General features: G+C 45.2%; 1 protein-coding gene and 1 pseudogene across 5 annotated transcripts in view; one reads left to right on the forward strand and one right to left on the reverse strand.

Annotated features, from left to right (window-relative positions):
- The window catches only part of Tulp4 (TUB like protein 4), a 140,313-nt gene that overhangs the window by 16,547 nt on the left and 96,191 nt on the right, over nt 1-27,575 (reverse strand). For all 5 annotated transcript variants that reach the window (XM_029471020.2, XM_021185717.3, XM_029471019.2 and 2 more), the window contains 7 exons: nt 24,153-24,333; nt 21,238-21,372; nt 15,885-16,051; nt 9,635-9,859; nt 8,367-8,601; nt 3,756-3,900; nt 831-975 (listed from right to left, as the gene is read on the reverse strand). In XM_029471020.2, coding sequence (XP_029326880.1) covers nt 831-975; nt 3,756-3,900; nt 8,367-8,601; nt 9,635-9,859; nt 15,885-16,051; nt 21,238-21,372; nt 24,153-24,333 — 1,233 coding nt within the window. The remainder of the gene's footprint in view (nt 1-830; nt 976-3,755; nt 3,901-8,366; nt 8,602-9,634; nt 9,860-15,884; nt 16,052-21,237; nt 21,373-24,152; nt 24,334-27,575) is intronic.
- On the forward strand, nt 4,117-4,955 carry LOC147000563 (homeobox protein Crxos pseudogene; annotated as a pseudogene).

The following is a 27,575-nucleotide window of genomic DNA, read 5'->3' on the forward strand; positions in this document are numbered from 1 at the left end:
TCAGGTCCAGACCAGTCTGGGCTACCAGAAATATCTGAAACTAATTAACTAATTAATAAAATAACAAAGAAATGACATTATGTGAAATAAAGACAGAACTTGAACTAAACTAACTAAACAAACAAAATGGGCCACCAAAATGATTGGGACACAATTTTTGTTCATTTCTCCTTTTTCTCATGGATAAATTCTGCAGATTTCAGCTGAACTGAATTCATTATGTCCCTGAACCTCCCAATTACCCTACTGTTTCATGTGTCGATGAAAAGCATCTTACAAAGTCAGTGCTATGCTCAGGGTGGGCGTGAGTAAAATATAGCTCCTGGAGGAACTCAGGACCTAATGATGCACAATAAGGCTTTTGCTGGTTTGTATACAATGAGGTGTTTGATAAACACCAGCAGGGCGTTAGACTTGTGTTAGCTGTCCAGGGCAGGAAGCCTTCACAGAGAAGGCCCACACTGGAACAGTTAGGGCTGAGAGTGAGGGCAAAACCAGGGAGGTTCTAGAGAGGTGACTGTGGCAGAACACAGGCATAGAGAAGGCAGGCAAGGCCAGACTGTGGGGGCTATGGCCAGTGTCCCCTTCCTGGAACTGAGGAGTCACTGCAGGAACAGGAGGCAGACATGAAGAAGGGAATACAACTCACTCAGAGCTCTCCTGGAGGAAGACTCCAGCAACAGAGAGGTATGTGGAACACAGCCACACGGTGTGCATGCATGCAGGTATGGCAATCAACAAGACGGGCAAGTTGGGAAGGATGGCGGTATTTCCAGGTAGCCTGCTGGCTGGACCGTGTGCAGGCTCTGTTGTCAGTTATATGAGCCTACCTGAGTGATGTCTTCAAAAGGAAACTCTCTCCGTGTCAGGCTGGGCGAGCCCATGGAGGGCTTGCGCATGGGCAATCGGGGAGACCGAGAAATCTCTTGAGCAGCCCGTGGAAGCTTAGGTGACTTTCGGGCCTCAATGCTGATCCTGTGGGAACAAGGTAGGAGGGGTCAGACATGCACAGAAGGATGCTTCTGGATCTACAGCCCCGCTCCCTCTGACACTCAGCTGTAGAATGTTGGCTCTCTATGGGCAGGGCACTAATTTCACAAAGCTCTCTCTTGCTTTTGATTTAGAAACAAGGGGAAAGAACTAAAAACTAAGTAATAAATGCAGAATTAAAAACTGGAGATGACACCTGGTGACTCACCTGTAAGAGCTAGAGAATGCACAATCACCACCTACTGACTTACAGTGTATTTAGAAAGGCACATATGCCTTGTGCCACAAGTCTGCGGAATCGGCCTAGGGAGATGGCAGGAGGGAAGACTTTCTCATCCTAACGACACTGCGATTTACAAAGCTTCTTCTATGTCAGTTTGGATTTCAGCAGATTATTGAGCACCACCACCTATCATAGTTAGGTCAAATCACTGAATCTAAAGCGTTCCTGCTGCTTCTGATTCCATGTTCTATCTCTGCTCCTTTTTTTTTTTTTTTTACAATGTAAATATACAGGTGTTTAACACTAGTCTACTCAAAAGACGGTGCTATGCGAACAGCTACGGTACGGTTCGTAACGTCCTATGAAAAGTGCATACTGCAGCAGATATATACTGTTTACAAAATTGGTAAGAAACTCCAGGCTCCAGGAAAATGGAAAGACGGAGGACTGAGCTGTGCACAGACTGTTGGCTTAGCTGCTGTGTAAGTGTTCCAGGTAGAGAGAACAAGGAAGGGGGCACCATTCACAAGAATGGCAGGACCTTCAGAGGGTATTTATAGATAAAATGTGTGGCAAATGATCTGCTTAGGTAGTGGAAAACACTAGAGAATGACACAAGTTCTCAATTTTATGAACAGTTTAAACAAACTTTAGATGAAAACAAAGCAAACCCAATGTATTACATTCCTGGAACAGTTGGTTAGTAAAAATAATTGTTTACCCTTCATGTCATATACAAACACTGGTTTGGCTATAAAGTAGATCCAAGATTGAATGTAAAAAATAAAAATTTAAAGATGCAGGAAGGACTCTCATGGTCTTAGAACAGACAGAGATTTCCTAAGTGCAATACAAGAGGGACTGATTATACATGGACCTCTCTTATTGGACTATCTAGCAAAATGTCTATGTGAGATGGAGTCCTCTCTGTTACAAGTCCTTAAAAAAATCCAGTTAAAAAAAAAAAAAAAAAAAAAAAAAGAGGGAAAAATTCAAACAGACACTTCACCAAAAGCAGTAAGCAGATGCTGATATAAACAGGACAAGAGCTCAGCTCGACATCACCAGTCCCTGGAGATTCAAGAATCAAACTCCAGTGCCATTGTCACTACACAGCCACACATTTATCTAGAATGGGTAAAACTCTTCAAGTCACCACAAAGCTGGAAATGAGAATGGAAATCTTCTATACTGTTGTAGAAATTTAATTTAGTATAGTCACCTGGTAATGCTCTTTGGTAGTTTCCACTAAAGTTTAAAATGTAATTAATCTATGACCATGTACTCCTTTTTTTTTTTTTTGCCTTATTTATTTATTTATTATATGTAAGTACACTGTAGCTGTCTTCAGACACTCCAGAAGAGGGAGTAAGATCTCATTACGGATGGTTGTGAGCCACCATGTGGTTGCTGGGATTTGAACTCCAGACCTTCGGAAGAGCAGTCGGTGCTCTTACCCACTGAGCCATCTCACCAGCCCCCATGTACTCCTTTTATAAGACTATATGCAAGAGAAATGAGTGCAATATTTCCCAAAAGATTTGCACAAAAAATTTTATAATGGATTTATTCATCACAGTTCTAACTAGAGACTGCCCAATATCCACTGACTGGGAAAGCACATAACACATAGTGATATGCTTGTTATAATGATACCATAAAGTGTTTTAAAATAAAAAGGCAAACTACTGATATCTATGATATTGTGCTGAGAGAAAAAGCTAAATGAAGAATACCCATATTCATTCAACAGTAAAAAACCATAACCTTTAGGAACAAAGCTGTACTGGATGCAAGAAGCACATGAAACCTTCTGGAATGATGGGCATGTCCTTTATCTTGAAATGTCGACTCATCAGTCAACCTACTGCCCAATGAACCAGCTATTTGAACGATGGCCATCTGGGCACATCTAGGGTGGTATGTAAGTCGCACCTTGATTTTGCTTACTATCACACAACTATCAACAAGCAAGGACCTTGATGAGGTTCTGTCTGTCCATTACTGCCCACAGAAAAGTCCTGTGGAGAGACAGTGCTCTCCCAGGTGGTGACACCAGAACTCTGTCTTCTTCAGACGGTATCACAGGCACGGAGCTAGGCACTTTTGTCAAAACGATGACACATCTGCTGTGACACCTTTTTTTCTGTTCTTAAACTGGAAGGGACAACAAGGAAACTGGGAAGCAGTGGTGGCTCCAGGTCACACACCTTCACTGCTGACCCTAGTGACACCTTGAGGCCTTCATTTACCTTCTACCCTGGAGGAGAAAGGCAGGCAGGCAGGCAGGCAAGCTGTAATTATTCCAGAAAGAATCTTCCAGAATGAGAAGTGGTGAGAAAACAAAAGGGGAGTTGATTTTGCTGCTGTCTAAGTGTGACCTTCTGCCAGGTTTATTTGGGTAGAAATGGTTCTAGAACTAAGCAGCAATCTGGACCCAAGAGGTTCAGAATCCTCATTACAGTCAGCTTGAACTGAATTCTGGATCCAGAACAATGCTATGTCATGTAGAGAGGCACAATAAAGGGGAGCTGACTGTTACCTCGGGAGTTTGGGCGATTTGCTAGATCTGGAAATTTTGGGAGACTTCTTGGCAGCCCAATCATCACTCAGTTCAATATCACTGGAGTCTGAGCAGTTGCAGCTGTCAATCACAGTAGAAATTAAGCTGTTCCCGTAGATCTCATCTGTAAGAAACCAATCGCAAGGTGTAAGCAACTGTTACTGCTAGACAGCCCGACTTTATGGGCTTCCTTGTTAAGTTAGAGGTTAAAATATTAAGAAGCAGTCCTTTTCCTTTTACATTTTTTATGCTCTGTTCTAAAAAGAAGTAGGCAATTTCTACTATTGTTATTAAAATGGCTGATATTTTAGTGCTCTGGAAATATACAAAATTGTTCACTATGTCAAAAGTTGAAAACAAAAAATTTACTATCAAGTACAACACTCAGGTGACCACCTAGTCTTGTGTGAACATTCAAGAAGACTGAAAAGCCGGAGGGTTCACCCATAGACTCCTCGGATCCTGCTTCTGGCTTTGGAAGGCCTAAGCAGGCCTGAGAATCTACCATCTTGCTGGGTCGGGTCTGTGCCACAGTCTCTGGGCAGTTCTGTCTAGAATAACAATTCTAGAGTTGCCATGGGCTGTCTAGGGCCTAAGAGTGGGCCCACCTGGACCTGAGATGTAATCCTCATTTCTTAGCACATCCCTGCAGTGAGCTACAGCTCCACGGGAGCATGTCTGCACTCTCTGACCACCTATACCCTGGGCCCCCTGACCAGAGGTACAGCTGGGGGCAGCTTTGGGAGCTGGAACAGCACTTCAATACGGAACCATACCCTGACCTCCAGGCTCATGACCATGGCCACCAGACTCAAACTGAAGGAGGAACAAGTTGAGGCTTGGATCACCCAGTGATCCTTGGAGCAGGAGACGCCCTCCCTTGGCCAGGCTGAAGCAGTCTGAGCAGGTGATAACTCTTCTCTCCACAAAGCCCTCTGCTGCCAGCTACAAGCTGCAAGTACAGGCTCCTCCCCGTCAATCCCCGAGGCCTCCACCAGCTGTAGGCACACACTCCAACAAGGAGCACAAAAGCTGCTTCCCCCAAATGCCCCTCCCTTTCAGACTCCTGGCTGCACCGAACTCAATGGTGGATGCATTCCAGAAACCTCAGGGTCAATGGTTGAATACCTGTGTGCCAGGACAGATGACACTGGACAGAAATGGTGTGGCAGAGGCTGAGTCTCCACCTAGGGCCTCCACTAGAACCTGCAGGGCCACACACGCATAGGTATGGATCTAATTCTTTTCCTATGCTTCAGGCTAGCTATCAACAGAATGTGCAGCACAGTATCACCCTGACTTCTTGCTTCCTATTTCCATGGCATGATTACAGACTAACATATACTGCCAGAACCACCACTTCCATTTCCCAAGACTGGTTAACACTGCTAGCTCCCCCACCCCACCCACCCCACCCCACCCCCGTGACCGTGATCATTCATTTTGTGCCAATGAGTATTTTATTTTATTTTATTTTATTTTATTTATTTATTTATTTTTTGTACTTCTGAGGCACCTCTTGGGGATTTAGATTTGGGAGTGGCTTATTGATAAAATGAAATTGTTGATGAATAATTTTTTTTTAAACTGATTCCATCTGGTATAGTTGACCCCTGGCAAGCACTGAAAGGGAGACTCTGAGCAGTGAAAACTTGCAGTGGTAGATTTGGGTTGCTCTCTGTGTACTTCATAAGGAAGCCGTTCCTAATAACTTTGCTACTTGGACATCAGAAGAAAGATTAGAAGCTCAAAACAAAGGGTTAAAAAAGGGACAGTGGGGCTGGAGAGATGGCTCAGCAGTTAAGAGCACCGACTACTCTTCCACAGGTCCTGAGAGTTCAATTCCCAGCAATAACATGGTGGCTCACACCATCTGAATGGGATCTGATGCCCTGTTCTGGTGTGTCTGAAGACAGTGACAGTGAACTCATACAGATAAAAATAAATCTTAAAAAAAAAAAAAAGAAAAAAAAAGAGCTAGGCAGTGATGGCACATGCATTCAATTCCAGTACTTGGGAGGAAGAGGCGGGCAGAATTCTGAGTTTGAGGCCAGCCTGGTCTATAGAGTGAGTTTCAGGACAGCCAGGGCTACACAGAGAAACCCTGTCTCAGAAAGAAAACAAAAACAAAAACAAAAAAAACAAAAACAAAAGTACAATGGACCAAGCACAGAACTGTAAGCAGACACTGCACACAATCACACACCTGTTCTTTTTGCCATCTAATCCCCATAGTCCCGCCTTGTGCTTATTAACCCAGGATAGTCTTGACCTTGCTACACAGCTGAGGATGACTGTACTCTTCAACTCTTCCTAACTGTTAATTCCAAAAGGTAAGGATACAGCCATGTCACACCATGCCTAGTTTATGGGAGAACTGAACTCAGAGTTTTGTGTGTGCTAAAGAAACACTATATAGACAAAGCTACATCTCCAGCCCCCACAATGATAATTCTATCTGTCAAGACACTTGGTGAACATTCCCAGCAGTAAATTACAAAATTAAGTACATAAAATTCTCCCAATGAACCCAGGTCTCAAAACAGACCTCATTAGTTAACAAAAAGAGAGAGTCCAGGAACTCAAGAGTTAGCTACACCTCTTAGGTGCTTTTCGTTGTACGGTTCCAAGGGCCGTATGTTGAGAAATAATGCTGTGGAGTCTAGGAAGGGTTAATCAGCTTCTCATGCCGTGACAGTCCTGTCTTGTCAAGGTTACATGTCACCTCTGTCCTCTGAGTTACTTTGTATATACCACTGAGTTGCCAATTAGTCACACTGTGCCTTGTGACACAGCTTCTATTTCTGTCATGAGGTGTTTAAATTTGATGAACTTTTCAAGAGCTTAAACTGTCCTGCGCTCCAGCAGGTTCACAAGGGGCTCACATACCACAGAGTGGGTGCTGACTTGGTGTTTGCAGATTCACTTTATACCTTTAGTAATAAAAAATTTAAGATAAAATACCTCATTTCCCGCCAGGTGTGAGTTCCAGGACAGCCAGGGCTACACAGAGAAACCCTGTCTTGAAAAACCCAAAAAACCAAACCAAAACAAAAACCAAAACCTCATTTCCCAAAGATGTGTTAGCAACTAAGCAGCCTGTATTTGGTGCGAGCTGGCAAGTGTGAACATTCAGAAAGCCCAGGCATGCCAGGCAGGTAAATCTGGCCTTGGGAGGGTACGGCCCCCTCTGCAGAGAGCGGTCAGGCACGTGGGGAAATAGGCAAGCACTTCACCTAGGAGACCTTATTATCAGTCTTGACCTGGGGTTTCAGAGCTGTGCCTGGACAAGGTTCCTGGGAGAGCAAGATACAGTGAGGAGTGTGCAATCTCTGGGGAAACTGCACTCTGAAGCCATTTCCTGCAATTTCCCATTGTCCTTTCCCTCCTGACTGCATGACCTCAATTCTTCTCCTTGCTCCCTCTACCCTTGGTACTACTAGCTGATCACGTGCATCAAAACTCAAGAAAGATGACAAACAGTCACAGCTTAGAGCTGAGGCTTATTGCTTTTAACTTTATATGGGAACATGTGGTGGTGGAGAACACTGCCATGGTTGCTGTGGTAACGTCTAGGACGCGGCGCAGTAAAATACTGGCATCAGCAAGTGAGGCTGAGGGCAAACACAGCCACTGCTTTAAGAACTGAGAAGACCTTGGTCACACATGCTATGACAGCTTCAGGGACACAGCAAAGGAAAAGACCAGTCTGAAGGGTGAACTGACACTAGGAAGTTTAAGAGTATTAACTAATGAAACAAACCCAGTATGAATAATGTTGTCTCAAGGGCTAGTGCGACAAAGATGACCAGTTTCTCCCTCCAGAGCAAGCAGGCTCCTGACAAGGATGACTGCAGTGTGTGAAGTAGGACACTATGAAAGGTGATGGACACCAAGGCCAATGTTGTGCCTTCCACTGTGGCAGGGGTCACATGAAGGTTGCAGAATGTATAAGCTGCAGGTGCTCATAGGTACATGTACATTCGGCTGGCAACTAACAGACACACAAACCGCACAGCTCCTTCCTAAGGTGGCCTCAGTCTAGATCCTGCAGAGAGGCACCTTTAATATATCTGAACACTGATGCTTCATGTCACGTCGGAACCATAATGGGTCTGTAAGAAACTTTCACTAGAACAAACTGAAAAACCAAACAGTGGATTAGCAGGGCAGAGGCAAGAGTCCAAGACTGAAAGTGGCTGTGGGCTTGAAAGTCTGAGCTCCGTCACTGTCCTGGGAAGGCAGGGACTTACTGTTTTCTCCTTCCCCCAGGACTGCCTGCAGGTACTCACTGAGTACTTACCCAGTGGCTGTGAGAGGGCCAAAAGGCTATACTAGTAGCTTTCCCTGTGGTGGGAGCTGATGTTTCCTCAACCTGACAGCAGGGAGTGCTCTGAAATCCTCCCAGCCAGGGCGTTTGGAAAACTGCTCACTTAGGGGGGAGCCAGGGAAGGGAGGAACGTCAACAGTGTGCCACACTAACCACCATCAAACAGTCTCAGAAACTGGTATTCTCCGTGCATGATTTTAAGGGTGATATTTCACAACCACACAAGAACGGAGTCTCAGTCCCTACAGCAAAGGGCCTACCTGATTTGCTGTCTGTCCGAGGGTCCATAATGACAAACTCTGGCCGCAGTTTGCTGATGCGCCTCCCCTTGAGAATGGGCACGAGCCCTCCCAGGTACTCTAAGTAGAGTGTGTAGCAGGGCCCGCCGACCTCTGGGTCATCCTCTGTGCGCTTCATGGTGCAGTGCAGTCGTTCATTGCCCGCTGAAGGGTAGCTGACAAAGTCTCGCATGTTGTTGGGGTCTGGAATCGGGGGCTAGAGGCAGGACACAGGTAGAAAAAGCAGATCTGGGATCCCAGAAAGAAAACGGGCAGGCACAGAGCAGACTGGCTTCTGTCACAGATGCTCTGGCAGAGGATAGGCTGGTAGAGGTCATCTATGTGCTGCAGAAGATTACTCAAGGCTGGGAGGCGGAGGCTTCTAAACAGCAATTGGGGTCCCACACTGGACAATGAACTGCAACCGGTGACAGTTCTGACACCTACTTTTTCTGAGATTTCACACAAGAGTTGAAAACTCCTAGCATATTATCAATACTGTATGGCAGCTTAGAAAGAAAGACCCATCAGACTCAACACTAATGTATTAGGAGCAAAGTGACCAAGTAGTCAGTCTAGAGCTGTAGGAGAGACAAGGTCCTAAATGGACAGGGCCTAAGGACAACAGAAGCCCAGTATGAGTGGCGACTGGCTGGTCTATTTCACATATTGTCACTTGACAGGCATTTTATTCAGGATGACAGTCTGCATAAAAGATGGCTGGAAACTGCACTATGTAGGAGTCTCACTCAGTACAGTGAAGAGGAGAGCAAGCCCGAGGACTGGTCTGGATTGAATCCTGATTAGTCTCCTAACTAGCTTCAGAACAAGTTATTTCCCTCACATAAACTTCTTTCCTGCTTTATCAAGAGGAAACAATGTTAGAGTCAGCCGGAAGTCAAGACTAAACAAAATGTCTTCATAAAGCACTTGTTGTACTGTCAATACTATATATTTAAACAGTTTGCCTTTTTGATCATCAGGTTGACACAATAATCAAGCTGGCCATGAGAAAGGAAGCCCCCACATCGAGCAAAGCTCACATGGACGGACACTAGCGGGAATGCCAGGCAGGCTGCAGAGACAGGAGAACATACGGGTTTCTCTAAGTCCACGCAGCCATCCTCAGGCACTCTAATGGAGAAACGGGAAGTCTCTGCATTACCTCTGGTACCCTCCCCCACCTCTCCTGTTTCTTGTGGTAGAAAGGCTAGGAAGGGAGAGCAGGAAGATCAGAAGGGGAAGACTACCTTAATAGTGGGAATGAAGGCAGTGGAGAGGTAGGAACAGAGACGAGGGGGCAAGGTCAGCTTGTTAACATCCTTGTCTTCTCGAAGAGTGCTGGCGATGGCCTGTTGGCACAACAGCTGGAGACTGGACACTCGGTGTTCCACACGAACCACATACAGGGCTGGTCCTGAAGCCATAAGCAGCCTAGAGTCCCGATGGCCCCAACAGATGGAGATGATAGGGCGCTATCAAAGAAAGAAGGCACATGGGGCGTGGGGCACACAGTTAAAACTCATCTTAGAAAAATAAAGTTATTTGCCAGTTTTGAAACCATGAGTATTCCAAAGCATAGTAGAGTCTGAAATGGTCCCTAAGGTACACTCATCAATTCTTCTTACTACAGGGCTGGCCATCTAGATCCTCAAATTATCCGGTGTTGGTGCCCATGAATTAGAAGGTGATAAAGAGGTAGACCACGTGACCTTTTCCCGTTCTTCCATGAGACAATACTTCAGGGTCAAATTAACACTGGATATGGGGCTCCGAGTCAAGAAACTGGGGGACTAACTTTTCTTATGAGCTGAGCAGGAATGTTAGGAAGATTACAGGAGAAGGTAGTACGATGGTGCTTCTGGGACCCCAGGAATAAAGCCACCACTGTTCTCAACTGTCCTCACAACAATGGGCCAGGCATGGCAAGCAGACGTCTCTTTGGCAAAGGGAGAGTTGGAGAAGCAGAGTTCCTAAGGAAGAGTCTAGGACTGAGGATCTTTGAAAACTCAAGCTGCAATCCAAATGTGTGGACGTTACAAACTTCTTCTACTGAAATAAATCTCAAACTCAAAAGTATTATCTAAGAGAGAGTATTATATAAGCCGAGCAAGGAGGGCTGAGATAATGGGCTGAGATGGAGAAATGGTGAGCTCTGTTCACACTGATCAGACACACTGAGTCCTGATTTAATGAGGTTTCCAGGGCTGCAGAGATTACAAGTGGAGATGTCAGATCATTTATATGAATGACAGTAACAGAATTTTCCCAACACTTTAGTGACAAACACTGAGATAAAAGGAACACAGAAAGACTGTTCCTTAACATAGCCCCTAGGGTCAGCTAATCCTGGTCTCAACTTCAGAAAGCAAAAGCAAGGCTGAAGATAATTTATCTTGTATTTTTATCCATGAGGCTGGGCCATAGCTCCCCCACCAAAGAAGATCATGCATTTATTAGATATGGATCCAGGAACTTAGGTCTGAGGGAATCCTAGAACATTTCAAGCTGGGCTTCTACAATGAAATGATTCCACAAAGGGTAGACAGACCACTGAAAGAGGGACCTGTTAACTCACAGCAAGTCATACCCATTGCTAACAACACAGCAGAATAACACTGTACATGTGCGTGTACATGCATGCACGTACATGCATGTGTGCGTGCGTGTATGTGTATGACCATTAAACTACATATTAGGACACAGTGATTCCAGTACCACCAAACTTACACATTTGTTTGTTGGAGGTCCTGGGACTCACACTGCGGAAGCACACTATAACTGAGCTAACTCCCCAGCCCTTAAGCTTGGTTTGAAAGATACCTGTTTATCCTTTACCTTTGCAGCCTGTCTCCCACAGACATTCCTATCAGTGCTCAAGTCCTCAGCTTGTACAGCCTGACACACTGGAGCTGGCTGCACACGTGACTTCTTTCCTGAAATGTTCTGTTCCTTTTTGAGTGATGAATGGACCTGCCAGGTCAGCAGTGCAGGCTGGGCTGCAGAAGGCAGACTCCTGCCCCTTCCCTCTAGCTCTGCTTTCCATGGAACTATTTCTGAATGACAGTTAGTTATACATCAGATACCCTAACCTTTTATTTATACCAAGAATTTATACTACCAATGCAGACTTTCAAGTACACGCAAGCTTCAGTAGCCGCCCATTTCACAAAATAAGCACATCTTCCTGACCGGCTCCACTCTGCTGTCACAGTGAGTAACGGCACGCATCGTCTTACAGTCCTCTCAACTGGCACACAGGCACTCCTGTCCAAGTCAACACCTGAGGAGAGGGGAGTCAAGAGGGCCGAGCTAATAAACAGGGAGAACCACAACTCTTGGCCCAAGCTAGGAAACGGTGCTTAACTTATTACAAGTGGCCACCTCTCCTAAGTCCTGGCATCTGTGTCACTCAGAGAATCCACTACATGCCATTCAGTGAGTAACGAGCCCCATTCTCTCCCTAGTCCATTTGAGTAAAGGCTACTTTACTCATCAACAACAACAAAAACATGTTTATAGAAAAAGCTAAAAGAACAGGCAGGACAAACAGGTTTCATAAACAGTACTGGCCAATGAATGGCAGGAAAAAAATCCATGGGTTGGGGGTAACAAACAAGGATGTACCACCACCAAGTCTGAGTAGATGGACGGCAGGAGAGGCAGGGCCGCAGTGCGCCCGCAGTTCAGGCTGGGCAGCATGGGGAGTCAACATCAAGGAAGAGAAGACACTGAAGTACTGCACACTAGAGGCGTTATGCACTACAAGAGCTCAGAGAGAAGCAGGTCATAATCTTTTGGGCAGATTTAAAACAGTGTGTTATCATATTGGTGTTAGGGATAAATTTCTTTGAACTGAGAAAGCAAAGCAAGACACTCTCTACCCTGGTGATGGAATGCCAATGGGACATGTACTCTAAGACACAATCATGAGGTATGTCTCAGTCCTGAGCTTACAAAGTCTGAAACTCCCCATCCTCTCCTATTTGCTGGTATGGACACATTTGAGTGTGTCCTCAGACGCTGGAAAATTAACCCTCAGAGTTTTAGGGTGTGACTGTTATTTGGACATAAGACCTTTGAGAGGTAAACTGGGGTTAGAATGGGTCATGGAGTGAAGCTCCTTGAAGGCACAAGTGGTGTTATATGAGGGAAGGGACTCCGGCTGGCATGCTTGCTCTGTCTTGTATGTGCTGCCCTCTGCCTGCTGTGATGATCATCAGACAGCCTTCAGCAGAAGCTACACTGACCTTCCTAACTCCTCCTGACTCCAACACCCTCCATCTGCTTTATCGTCATGTTCCAACTTCCTTCTGCACGGATTCCTCTCAGTTCACCACCCCGCAAGTGCTGCTGCATCCCACCTCACCCCTGCTTCCCAGGTTACCCGGGACTCACACGGAAGCTGTCCTTCCTTTCCTTTCCCTCCCGTGCTCACGGCTCCTGCTGCAATCTCCTTCCTGTGCATGTCCTCCAGGATCCCTGTGCTGTCACCAAGCCCACTTCTCACCTTGCTCTTGTTCAGTGTGTTTATCGTAATTTCTCCCTCTTCTTCTCCTTCTCCTTCCTTCTCCTCTTCCTCCCCTCCATCCCCCCCCCCCAGGTCTTGGTTGTTTATAAGTATCTACTTCTGTGTTTCACGTTATGTCCTGCTCCTTATTTTCTTTGTAAACCTTGCCAGATTACACAGCTAAAGTTCAGATATTTTACTCTACTTTAGAAAATATCTTGTTATTTAGTTGTTACAGCAACGCCTCCAGCACCTACGGCAGTGGTTCTCAACCTATGGGTTGTGATCCCTTTAGGGTCATACATCAGATATCAGGTATTTACAATACATAACAGTACTAAAATTACAATTATGAACTAGCAGTGAAATAATTTATGGCTGGGGGCAGGTCACCACAACATTAGGAATTGTATTAAAGGGCGTCAATAGGACAGCTGAGAGCCATGCTGTCTTAGAACAGCACTTAACACAGATGACTCCAGAAACACTGGAAGACTGGAAACTCTTTTACAGTATAGCTTCCACTGTTATGATGAGACCACTCAACCTAAAAACTCCCAAATCCAGTTCTGCCATGTCTACATTCACCTGCTATCCTGTTGGCTGACACGGTTCTCTTAAACAGTCCCTTATGGCACTCTATCCTCTCTGACTGAGCGCTGCCCTCTGCACTCTAAGCACAGGCTCTTCTTTCTTCCTTTGCCTTTCCCACTGTTCACTTCGCACAGTCCAGCTTCACTGCAACCACAGTCTCTGTGCAGGTGATGAGAAATCTCTACCTCTAACCTACTCTCGTCTGATTCTAGTTCCACTTCCTAATTACCTACACACACACACACACACAGCTGAACCTCTACTCCAAAGTCAGTAAAATATTCACTGAGACTGGAGGAGAGATTGACTTGATTTCTGAGTGCAGTCCTGACATTCAGAGAACCTCAGCCCTCAGGTGGTTCCTTCCATGTTAGTGTGTAGCACTAACGGACAGGAAGTGTGCCTAACAGAAGAACTGGTCCATTCACATCTCTCTGATGCTCTGCACCTTTACAAACAGCCATGAAAAATGTAAGGGTGTCCTCGATTGCACACAAAGTTTCTGAATGAGGTTAGGAGAGGGGCCTGCCAGACATCAGATTCCCATAAAAGCAAGTACTCCTTTTACCCACGTTACCACAGCATCTAGAAAGCAATTCCAACGCAAAATCTAGAGCACGGATCTGTAATATTTATGAACTTTCCTTTAACGGCCTTCTCAGGTTTTGGTGGGAGGCACTAACATTGTCTTCTTGTTTACTTTTTTTTTTTTCGAGACAGGGTTTTTCTGTGTAACCCTGGCTGTCCTGAAACTCAACTCACTCTGTAGACCAGGCTGGCCTTGAACTCAGAAATCCACCTGCCTCTGCTTCCCAAGTGCTAGGATTAAAGGCATGCGCCACCACCGCCCAGCTTCTTGTTTACTTCTTATAAAACGGTCCGTAAACAAAATAGCTTAATTACAAATGAGCAAATTTCTTGAGAGCCATCTCTAACAACACACAAATCAGCAGTGAGATGTTCTCAGTACACTGTCAGTCAACCAAGATAAGAGCCACAATGAAGGCACACCATACCCACTATGACAGCTACTGCCCATGGCCAAACCATACAAGCACAATGTCCAGAAGACACACATGAAGACAGAGAAACTGTGAGTTAGAAAGGTGGGAGGGAATGTTTAAGCAAGCAGCAGCAATGGAAAATGGTAGGTCAGCCAAAAAATTAAAAACTATCACAGTGAATCTCTCGGTACATAGCCAAAAGAACTTAAAGAAGGGTTGAGATATTTGTGCACCCAAGTTCATAGCAGCATTATTTATAGTAGTCAGCCAGGTATGGAGGAATTTGCCTTTAACATGAGCACTTGGGAAACAGGGATGAGAGATCTCTGTGATTTCAAGAACAGCATAGTCTACATTATCAAGTTTTAGGCCAACCTAGGCTACAAAGAGAACCCCCCCCCCACCTCTCTCTCTTTTTTAAAAGATTTATTTATCATACGTAAGTACACTGTAGCTGTCTCCAGACACACCAGAAGAGGGTGTCAGATCTCATTACGGATGGTTGTGAGCCACCATGTGGTTGCTGGGATTTGAACTCAGTAACTTTGGAAGAGCAGTTAGTGCTATTAACCTCTGAGGCATCTCTCCAGCCCCAACCCTGTCTCAAATAAAACAAAGGAACAGCCAAAGATAGAAGGAACTCAAATGTCCGTGGTGTATAAGTAGGCAAACAAAGTGTATTATATTCACATAAGAATATCTACTTGGCCATAAAAAGGCAGGCAAGTTCACCCTTAACACGGTAACCCAGGTGACCACTGTATAATGGACATTGTGCTCAGTCAAACAAGCTACATGTTCTCTGATGCTATTTCCCAGGGCACAGAGTGTGATTCACAGAAACAGGACACTGTGCTGCACAGATCTGAGACTTCCATTTGTCTCCACCAGGACAAAGAAAATGACTGCCAGACACTTGTAGAAAAGGCTCTGGAGCAAACCGCAGCCTTGGCTTACAGTGTTTGTTTCTGACAAGCCTTTCCCTCCTGCTCTGTGTTTTTTTCGTGCAGTCTAATATTGCCCTCTGAGATGTACTCTGAAGCGCTTCTCAATTCTGTTTCTACTTTTCTCTTGTTAACTTCATTTTTGTCATAGGAAGAAATTCTCCCTTACAAACAGCTATGTGAAGACCCAGAATTCATCATCTGGGCTTTTCCTGAAGCAGGTTCCTATATTAACTCTGCTCGTTTGATTTCAAAATGGAATCGAGCATTTTGGTTAAAAAGTAAAAGCTCCTTTCTTCCCTAGTTCCCGGGTTTACAGGCCAAGAATCAGTTGGGAAAAAGATTAACATAAAGCTTGCCAAAGCTAATTACAGTAAGAAGAACTAAGTCATGATTATTTACCAAAAAACAGAGCACAGCAACCCACTGCATGTTCAAGTGTTCTTACCTGTACAAGCGTGTCCAGGGTGAAAATGTGCTCTCCTCTAACATTGTAGAACTTGACCATGGCACTCTTCAGAAGAGGACCATTGGGCAGTTCACTGAGCTGTGCCTGCTGCTCCATCCCAGCAACTGCCAGTAAGTCTCCCTGCGTACACCACTGGGCCACCACCTCTGCAACCACACAAAAGGGATGGTTAGCACGAGGACACAGCCCTCCTCAACAGCCACATCGTTCTGTCTTCAGCAGCTTAAAACACAACACCCAAACAAAGCCAACAGAGGCTCTTCAGTCTTTCTTTCCTGAGGGTATACTTTGTACAAGATAATAATACTCTTCTAAAAACAGGAATTTATTTGGATGGCGACTGCTGTTCCTTTGGAACATAACTAATTCTGGGTGAAAATAATTTCTAAGAAAACCTACAAGGTAAAGCCAGGTATGGCAGCATGTGCCTGTAAGTCTAGGTACTTGGTAGGTGAAGGCAAAAGGGTCATAGTTAAGGCCAGCCTGGGTTATGTAGCAAGATCTAAAAATTAATATATAGCATATATAGAGATATAGACATATAAATATATAGGCTAAAAATAAGCAAATGCTGGAATGCTGAATATGTACCGCCAGTATCATCATTCCCACAATAAAATTGTAAGTAAGGTAAGACCTATAGCTGAGTCATGTTCTATTAGGACTTTCCTACTGTGTTCTCCTTCATGCCCATGTGTGACTAAAAGTTTATGTATAAATTCTCCAATTAAAAAATAGATTGAGGTAAACCCCAATTAGTAGTTGATATTTGGGGACCAATGGCATAAAGTTGAGGCCCTGGATGCATGTGTGCACAGGAGAGCTCTGACTTTTTGCTGGACACTGATGATGTGAAATAGAGAAAGAACAAAGGCATTCCTGCTGAGTGCCAGGTAGCATGAGTGGAGAAATCTTCTTACTAGAAATGAGATGCCTACCTACAAATGGCTAGTGAATGCTGCTTCTAGTATAAGCAACTCCTTATCTCCTGTTGATAAAAAGGATAGATAGATAAGATAGATGATAGACAGTCAGACACCTATTAGCACTAATAAGATGCACAGGCTCTTGCGCTTCTCTCAATGCCTTCAAACTACCACCTGGTTACACAGTTCTCTGAAATACAGACCTATTTTGTAGAGAGGTTGGACTAAAGCACTGAAGTGCTCTGATCACAGCCACACAGATCAGAACCCAGGGCTAGAATTCAGTGCCCACCCTCTACAGGTCGCATGTGATCACACTTCATGTGATGGGAAGACTGTGATGCTGCAGCAGCTCGAGCACTCTGCAGTAGCTGAGTTCTTCACCTGCTGGAGAAGCCAGAGAGCACTCCCTGAGGCAAGGCAGTCTCCTGGTCCTTTCTCATTGAGTCAGAACAGAGTAGAAACTAGGAAATAGCTCAAGAGCTTCAAACAGAACAGAAAAGGCTGGAAGCACTGAAACCATGCAACTACCAATAAACAGTATTTCTCATATGAATTAAAATCAAACTGGAAAACAAAAAGAATTTGTTTGTTTGCTTTTTGAGACAGGGTTTCTCTGCAGAGCCCTGGCTGTCCTGGAGCTCAGTCGAAAACAAACTTTTTAAGAAAATCAAAGAACTATCCTGGTTACCACGATTTCCAATACAAAAGGAGAGGGAACTGGAGGACATATCTACAGGGTGCTCTGCACACCTGATGCCAGATCGCGTGTCTAGAGAAAAGCCAGTCACAGCTGTGAGACTGAAATGACCTGCTCTGGATGACAGCATTCTGCACACAAAGAAACTAGAGAAAGTAAGAGTGAAGCAGCAACAAGATGACCCCGCCAGCACTCCCAAGATGGGGGAGGGAGATGGCAACCCTCCCAAGGCCCTCATCTAACCCACCTTGCTGAGTGGGTGGCTGAGTGACTGTACCACACTTCTTTCTTTTGTTCTTTTAAGGTTCTGAAATTTTTGACACAAAGTGGATTTAGGAACTAGAAGGCCTCTCAGCACTGGTCTGGATGCGCAATGCCTTCAGAACTCTCAGAGCCAAGGCAAGCAGATGCTGAGATCTCCAAGGGTCTCTGTGTTAGAGGTGACAGTGAGTCTGTCTTTATGAACAAAGCCCCAGGGATGTCATTCATGCAGGTGCGGAGACATACTGAGAGCTGTCATCTGCCAAGGTAAAGTGCTCTCGTCAAAAGGATAGGCTCCTTATGAACACGGTCCTCCTTGTTCTGGCAAGGACAGAACTTGAAGCATCAGCACCGAGGGGTACAGCGGAAAGCACTGGCTTCTCTGAGGTCAGCAGGACTCAGCTGTGCTGAACACAATGCACTCCATTACCTCTTGAGCCCTGACAACTAACAAAAAACTACCTGGAATTTTCCACTGTAACCAAGGTACTAAGTTCTCTACAGGGACAGAGTTCCTGGGACGGAAATTTGAAACAGTCATAAACTAATGGGGAAACAAGAATAAAAGCCAGTATTCTTTCGGGTGCTAGAAGCCTAGGTGTGATTGGGACATACTTCTTTTTTGGGTTTTAAAAAATAAATTATGCTTGAGTCACTTTTAAAAATGATTTCCAATGTTTCTTTCCAAGATTCTTAGTAACAATGTTCTTAAGTCTCTGGAAATACTACTTGGAATATAGTGTAGAGACAGCCATTGCATGCTGTGTGCTCTTGCTGCAGCTCCTGACATGCAGAGTCCGGCAGCTCATGGCATCTAGGCGGTCTGCTCTGAGGCTTTGCCTACTTCTCTCAGTGATTTCAGGCCTGCACATTTGAGCCCTTTAGGCATTTTATGCAAAGAAAAATAGCAGATTTATACTATTCTCCTTGTCCTGGTCATCTTTAACTGTCCACTTGACAAAGCTCAGAGTCAATGTGACCAGAGAATTTCCCCTGAGGGATGGGCCTACTGGAATGTTTGTGGGCATTATCTTGACTACTACTTAATGTGGAAAGGTCCAGGCTGTTGTGGAAGGGCAGGTGGTTGAGACAACAAAAGCATTCCTCCAAGTTTCCTGTTTCAAGTGCCTGCTCGAATTCCTGAGCTGACTGCCCTCTGTGATTGACTGTGGAAATGCAATACAAATAACTCTTACATCCCCGAGGTGCTTTTGGTAAGTGTTTAACACATCAACAGAAGGAAAACTAGAATATTTCATAAGCCAATCTCATGGACCTTTAAAAGGAGGTAGCGAAGACTCAGCAGGAAAGAGACAGTACACTGTACATAAACACTGTAACACCATTTGGGAGTTAGAGATCACCACAGTCCTCTGCCCTTAATTTTCTATGGTAAACAGCTGCTTTTTTGTTTGTTTGTTTGTTTTTTCGAGACAGGGTTTCTCTGTATAGCCCTGGCTGTCCTGGAACTCACTTTGTAGACCAGGCTGGCCTCGAACTCAGAAATCCACCTGCCTCTGCCTGCCGAGTGCTGGGATTAAAAGGCGTGTGCCACCACACCCGGCTAGCTGCTTTTTTTATTAACCAAAAGATATATGTATGTCTGTGTGTACATGTGTGTACATATACGTGTGGATGGGAAGTGACTGAAGGGGTCAGATACACAACTTAGTAATTGCAAGATGGTAAAATCAGGAAAAGTGTTGTTTATTTAAAGCAAGTGTTTGTTGTTTGGCTTTCTTTGCCTTTTTAAAGGCTGGGGAGATAGCCCACACTGCCAAGTGTTCTATTGTAAACATCAGGACCTGAGTTGAGTCCCTAGAACTTAAGTAATTGCCAGATGTGGTGGTGCATGCTTGTAATCTACTGCTACAGAGGTGGCAGAGCTAGATGAGTCCCCGGCTCACTAGCCCACCAGCCTAGTCTAACTGCAGAGCATTCGGGCCATGAGTAACCAACTCAGTCTCAAAGAAAACAGCTACTATTTCAGAGGACGACGCCTGAGGTTATTCTCTGGCCTCCATACATACTCAGGACAGAGTCAGGACTGAAAGGTGGAGGCATGCTACACGAGGAAGGTGGCAACACAGCTACACACCCATCCCAAACCTGCACGATTCCCAGAGACCTCACTGAAACGAAGAAAGGTGCAATTCTGAGCCTGGAAAGATGGCTCAGTCATTGAAAGTGCCGGTGCTGGGGTAGAGGTGGGGTGGTGTTTGAACGTGCTGGGAGGCGGGCAGGGGACTGAAGCATATCTTTGTTTCTTGACACACATGGGATGCAATGTGAGGGTCTCTGGAACCCACCTATACCACCTAGAAAGGCGCTGACACTGCTTGCATCAGAGAACACCGGAGTTCGTGACTCAGGCATTTTTTTCTAAGTAAAAGAAAAAAGTGGGGAGGGGCAGATAGCACACCAAAACCCCATCTCCTGCTCCTTGTGAGCTAAGCAGAAGTTTAAGGTAAATTACTTAGTCAAGGGGAGCTTATAGACTAAATAATTCCTTACAAGTGAAGTTCTCAAACAGCAGAACGAGATAACTATGAACGAGTACAATTTGCTTAAAACTATGCCTTAATCTGAGAACAGACTTAGTAAGTAAGTGTGAGGGCGAGCAGATAGGTGCCATATACTGCTGCCAAGTGTGATGTGCAGACATGACTCATCACATCCCCATGGTTCCTAGAGCGCCTAGAGAAGCAGCAGTTGCTGCATGGCAGTGACTCTGCATGACGGCAGCTAAGACAGTAAGGCTGCACAGCAGTCTCGTCTGTATGCCCGGTCAGATGACAGCAGGACCAGAATCAGCCCAGGCTTAGAATTTCAATTTTTTTTCTACTCTGCCTGAGTGAATCCTGAAGAGGCAAGATTGTTACTTAGCAAAAGATCTACCAAGGCCACTGTGCCTCTAGTAACCTTCAAGTATACAACCAGGAGAGCCCCAGTGATTTCCCTCTTGGGGAGACGTTTCTTCACAGGAACGTAGTAGCAGCACTTATCATTGCCCTGCACGGATATGACAGTCTGGAACCTCCACAGGTCTTTCAAGGAACTCCACTGCACAATGATCAACTCCTTATAAGCTTGCCAAAACTCTTAAGGGCTTCTGGGTAAAGGACAACATGGTGCCATCTGCTGCCATTTGAATAAAGTGACAGTCGGATGTAAATATAGTCACCAGCAGGCCATCCTTGCCAGAGTGGAGAAAGGAGCGGGCTAGGACTCAGCCTGGGTATCAGGAATCCCTATGCTCCATGAGGGCAGCTATAGACTTAAGATGAGCAGAGGAGCTTAGCAGAGTGCTCTCTGTCACAGACTCCACTAAGCCCCCAAAGGCCATCACACAGGAGAGCCCGGCAGCGACATGGGAAGGCACCAGCTTGGAAGGCAGGTGTGCACAGCTGCCACCTGTGGGGTTAGGAAATGGCATATTTTGTACCTTTCAGCCCTGAACGGATGACAGTGGGAGACAAGTCGTCATAGTTGTTCATTAAGCTGATGTCTCCGGAGGTGAAGCTGACGGTGAGCAGAGGCTTGATGTTCTGCACAGGGATGGGGTAGGCCGCAGGCCCATCTGTGGAAACACGAGGGCCCAGTGAATAGCTGCCAATGAGCACAACCTGGCCCACGTCTAAGGCTGTGCTGGTTGACACCTCACTTAGTACTTTTCTATTGCCACAACACAACACCATGACTCAGGTAACTCACAAAAGGAAACAGTTAACGTGGGGCTCCCAGGGGCAGCGCGTTAGCAGGCAGGCATGGCGTTGAAACAGCACCTAAGAGCTTGGATCCTTGTGTGTAAGTAAGAGGCACATATATATAACTGGGAATGGAGTGGGCTTTTCAAAACATCAAATTCCATACCCAGTGACACACCTTCTCCAAGGCCACATCTCTTAGTCCTTCCCAAACAGTTCTATCAACTGGGGACCCAGTCAGTACTCAAACATGTGTGCCTACGGAGGCCATGCTCATTCGAAGCACCACAGTGCCCTAAAGGTTGTCTAGTAATAGAGCTCACACTGTGGCCTGGAATGGAGCAAGTGAAGGGAGCCCTGCAGTACTCAGGGTCGGTCTCTCTCTGTCTCTGTCTCTCTGTCTCTCTGTCTCTCTCTCTCTCACACACACACACACACACACACACACACACACACAGAGTAGGGTACTAGCATGAGGAGCTGAGATGAGAAATAGGACGTAGGATAGGCATCCCCAGAGGCAACTGAGGGTGATAATGTGAGTTTATTAACATACATGTTAATGTATTATGTGTTTCATTTGATACAAAGTGTAAATTATTTAAATGTTGCGTAACAGTAAGAATGGTAGGGAAAGATATTAAAGTGTTTTCTTAATGTGGTCCAATGCACAGAGCAAAAAGCTTCACTCAAAGTTAGAGACAATAAGCAGTCATAGCATCCAGTATTAGATCCTGAAGTTTTTACCACAGGAGCCACCAAATTTACAGAGAGGGTAGAACCAAGATGGGACTCATAAAGTCCTTTACCATGTGTGGAGTACATGGCCAGCCTTAGGAAACTCTGCTTGGGAGTTCCAGGAGTGCTCTTGTGTAACAGATCATGAACTGGCTCACTCACACAATACTTGAAAAAGAAAAAGTCAGGCTGCAGAGATGGCTCAGTGGTTAAGAGCAGTCACTGCTCTTCCAGAGGACCTGGGTTTAATTCCCAGTATCTACATGGTGGCTCACAACCATTCTTGTAACTCTATTCCAGGGATCTGATGCTCTCTTCTGGGTCTGCAGGTGCTACATGCATGAGGTGTACAGTCCCAGATTCGGGCAAAGCAGCCATACATATGAAATAAATGAATTACCGTATTTTTAAGTAAAAGTTTCTCTGAACACGTGGATGGCTAGAACTCTTCAGAAGCTTCTGTGGATGCTGCAGTGGCACCGAGGTCACGTCCAGCAGGTGGTTAGGGTCTAACAGACATGTAACCCAAGACAGCAACCTTTCCTTCACTCTACGCCAGTGCATCATACCACCTCTACACTCCAACACCGCTACATCTATGTTTGCATATTGCTATATGCAAATGTGTGCTACCCTGAGAAGTGCACCATGGTTTGAGAAGTATAAGTTATACACTGCCACCTCAGGCCAAAGTGAGAGTGGTTCTGTAACCTTGGCCTTTGCACACTATTTCCTCCTCTTCTAAGATAAGAACGAGTACATCTGCATCCTACACAGGGTTTCTACTTGAAGACAAGCTAGCTGCATTTCATAGAAACTGACTTCATTACCATGAGGCTGCAGAAATATGACCAACACTTTATCACAGCTGTGTCCATCAGAAGAAGGACAGTTGCTTCCTCAATGGATTTGTAGGTGCTGAACACTCTCCTCCTAAGACTCACAGATCCCGACCCCTCCCGAAAACTTATTTTGAACATGGGAAAAATCCTGAGGAATCAACTATGTCTCTGTGACAGGAGGGAGGAGACATGTGCCACCCAGACACTGATGACACTGGTCCAGCCCTTCACAGGACGGCATGCACCATCATGACAGGACTGATGAGAAACCATGAAATGCATGCCTGTGGCCTAGAGCCTGTGGCTGTGGGACAGCCATTTATGCAAGGACCACTCCTTTCTAGCATTTTATAATGCATCTTTTTTCTTCAAGGCAAAAACAAGTACAGATATGAGACATTGGTGACTAGCCAACCCTGATGCTGGTAGAGGCCCGCCGGCCATCAAAGGCTGCCTTTGGTCTCCTTCACATCTGACAAAATATATTAACACCAAAGGTGGAGGAGGCACGAGTCTCAAGTATCTAACACCAACTAACACCAATAAGGCTTACAGAGGGGCATTGCCTCTTTGTAATTGAGAAGGGACAGAGCACAAACAGGGACATGGGGCACTAGCTCCAGCTGCTGCTCTCTGGAACAGCAGAATAAATCTCTCTCTTACATAAAGCTAAAGCCACCAGCTTTAAAAGAGCTAGGGATTTGGTCATACCACATATTAAGTTATATTAATAGTATGCAATCTTTCATCTGCAATGAAAATGTATTCCTGCTAAGCAGCTAAGTCCCACAAAACCCTAGGGATAGGAGGAGACATATGTCTCATTTTATGTCTAGGAAAACCTTAGTCTTTGAAATGAAATCAACTCAACCAGTGATCTTAAGAAAAGAGGTAATGGGAAGACCAGCTTTCGGGGTGGGGGAGCAGTTGTGTTGCATTTCAGCATTAAAAGCTCTCTCCAGTAAGTCAGAGAGGTGTGTGTAAGGTGAACCACCTTCTCTGAGTGATGTCACTCTCTTTCCCGATGTTCTCTTTGCCAAATGCGATGAAAGTGAGGGCAGCGAGCTGGTTACCTTGGGGAGGAGAATAATCATCCGAGTCTGTGTCACTCTCACTGCTGTCCTCCACCAGGAAGATGGGGTAATTCCAGGACATGCTGAGGATGCCATCAGATTCATGCAGGAGGACATGGGCTAGCATTCTGCCGTGGCAGTCCATGACGATCACCTGCCCATCTGCTGTGCCAAACAACACCTGCAACCAAAGAGTAGGGCCCTTGAACAAGCGGGGTAAACTTCAATCTCACTTTGTGTTCAGAGGACAAAATATATGCACAACTAAAAGACAAACTGATGAAAACTGGGAGCAATGGGACGACTGGCTCAGTTTCTTTTCTATTGCTATGATAAATACTCCACAAAAGCAACTTCACAAGGTCTATGTTAGCTCAGTTCTAGGAGACAGTCCCTATAATGGGGAAGTCACTGTGGTAGGAGCCCAAGGAGCTGGCTGCATCATCTCCATAATTAAATACACATGTGCGTGGTCAGTTCATTTCCCACAGTTCTACAGGCCAAGGTCACGATCAGGAGTGGAGCGATTCACAGTGAATGAATCTTCCTACCTCAATCAATGTAACCAAAGTAATGCCTCACATACTGAAACGTGACCAGCAGCACAATGAATACACTATGATGTTCATACGTTTTCAAAAGCAGAAAAACACTGCTGGACTGTCTGTTTCTTTTGTCTTCTAGCTAAAAGAGGGGCTATGAAAACATTTATTTTTCTGGAAAGTAAAGATTCACAAGAAATTCATTATTATAATTATCTCTAATTTACAGAGAATGTTTATGTCTGACCAAAGAGGAAGTACATTTGGTCACGTAAGCATATTACTTTATCATATTTGGAAAAAGATGAGCACCCTTCTAGGAGGAAAAGATGTATGTTTCCCTCTCTACCCGCAAGCACCAAGGAAAGGCAGTGAGAGACCTGGGGCCGGCCTTCTACACTCCCAAAGGAGGCCTAGCAGTAATCAAACTGTTATCTTGACCTTCTCGGCCTCCAGAAATCTGAGAAACTACTGTGTGTTCCAGTCCGCCCCTTTACCACACTTTGTTCTGGCATCCTGAGCTGCAGCCTGTGGGGTGGGAGCTCTGTGTGACAGCCTGTGTCTCCCTAGGACCTGTCACTGTGCATGACAGGTATGTGCAAAGGGCAGGACACACCTCTGCACTTAGTGACAGTCACAGAGGACTGGCAATTTAATGACTGACTGCTATTCAAGATCCACAGCAAAGCCGAAGAGAACAAAACACCAGGCCCAAGAGTCTACTATGAATTCATTCCAACTACAGGTCCCACACAAGACAATCCACTACTGAGATGAACGGAAAGGAAGCAGCAGCTCGCAGGCTAGCTATCAGCAATGACTGAGAAAGCAACTGTTCTACAACAGGCATATCACAGATAACTGAAGAACAGTAATACAACATGAAATCAGATTTGAAAAAAAATCTCCATTGCAAGTTCTCTCATGACTCATCACTTCAAATGAGCTAAAGCTTCCGCGAGCAAAGGGCTTTAGGAGAAGGAGACAGAGGGAGAATAATGAGACCGCCTGAAGGACATCGATATCTGCCCACAGCCAGAGCCAAGGAAGCCGCACAGCCGAGCCTCACTGGTGCTGGGACACAACAGCCCCTTCCAAGTTCCTGCCTTGTCTTGTGGTTCAAGGGTAGGCCTAACTCTCTTCCCTCTCAGCAACTACAATCACACCAACAGCCTCACAGACCTCAGATAGTCAACCCCATTGACAGTAAAGAATGGCTTTGCTGAGGCTCCAATGCCCAGCATCTGTGTGGCACACAACAGGTACTCAGAGGGCTCTGCACACAGAACTGGCCTCATGCTAAGCACAGCCTTCACTCACAGTACTCTCAACTCCACTCCATCATACCATTTGAGGACAGGTCTGTACCCCAAGATGTCACATGATTCTGTTCTATAAATTAATTTCTGCAAAAAGTCATTGGCTTTTGGCCTAGTTTTCCAACCACTCAAACTTTGACTTTTTCCTTTTCTTCTTTAAATTAAAATTTAGTATTTACTTCTTCCCCTAAGATTGCCCTCCCCCAAATTTTCTTCCTACTATTTCTTCTGGTGGCTCCCATGCTTGTGGAGAGAGTAGGCCTCTGTAAGGCTGTATCAGTTTCTTCAGCAGGTAGCTAGTTCAATGCTATCTCTGCCTTTCAATTACCTTTTAGTTGGAAATATAAACAACAAGGCAGTTTTCTCTTAAGATGTATTTTATTGCATTATATATATTGTGTGTATGTAAGTGCTCATGAGTGTTGATGTCCATAGAGACCAGGAGTCAGATCCCTTAGAGCTGGCCCTAGGTTTTGTTGGTTTTGGGTTTTGAGGGGTTTTGTTGTTGTTATTGTTGTTCCTTCAACAATAATGTGATTTTAATAATCCACGTGCGTGCTGGATAGTTTTATATCAGTAAGACACAAGTTAAAGTCATCTGAAAGAAGGGAAACCCAATTAAGACAATGTCCCCGTAAGATCTGGCTATAGGCAATCTTCTAGGGCATATTCTTAACTAGCAACTGATGGGGGAGCGCCCAGGCCATTATGGGTGCTGTCATCCCTGGGCTGATGGCCCTGGGTTCTCTAAGAAAGCAGGCTGAGCAAGCCAGTACACAGTACCCCTTCAGAGCGTCTGTATCAGCTCCTGCCTCCAGGTTCCTGCCCTGTTTGAGCTCCTGTCTTGACTTACTTTAGTGATAGACTATATGATGTGAAAGTGTAAGCTGAATATATTCTTTTCTCTCCAACCTGTTTTTTGTTCATGGTGCTTTATCACAGCAATGGGCACCCTCACCTAGAAAATATGTCATCTTTTCATTACCATACAGAAGTGGTTTTACATACGCACTATTGTTACCAGTGGTTTACAGTGAACTGTGAACCAAGCTCCAACCCTGAGTGGAAGAAGGTGAAGACACAGCACCATGCGCAGGCTCTTGTTTTGCAAGCAGCAGCATCTCACCAGTACAGTTACCTCTAGACACAATGTTCATATACATGCTTTAGTAAGGCTGGACCGAGGAATTGCCTATCAACAAGCATGCTTCCACAAACAGCTTTTTGTAATGGAGTATAATTATTAGCACTAGTTAGTTCCTGAGGGAAGTGATGGCTTTTTATATAAGCTCTATGGCTCAGAGCCAGGGGAAGCGCTCCCGCAGCTTTAGCATGGAGAGTGGCAGAGCTGAATGGCCTGCCGAGGACCAGAATGAAAAGACATCCCTCTCTTTCTTCAGAGGGAGCTTCTGTTCTGATGTGCAATCCACGCCCTTCTCTCTCTCTCATTTGACAACAGTGGCCTTCAAAAGAGCTTCAAGACCAGGCGTGGATATTTTGTAACTAAAGAAACAGTTTCTAAAATAAGACAGCTGTAAAAGAAACCCCTGCACCTGATAGAA

The sequence above is a fragment of the Mus caroli genome, unplaced genomic scaffold, assembly GCF_978045245.1.
Source record: "Mus caroli unplaced genomic scaffold, Mus_caroli_1 scaffold_18, whole genome shotgun sequence".
Taxonomy (NCBI): domain Eukaryota; kingdom Metazoa; phylum Chordata; class Mammalia; order Rodentia; family Muridae; genus Mus; species Mus caroli.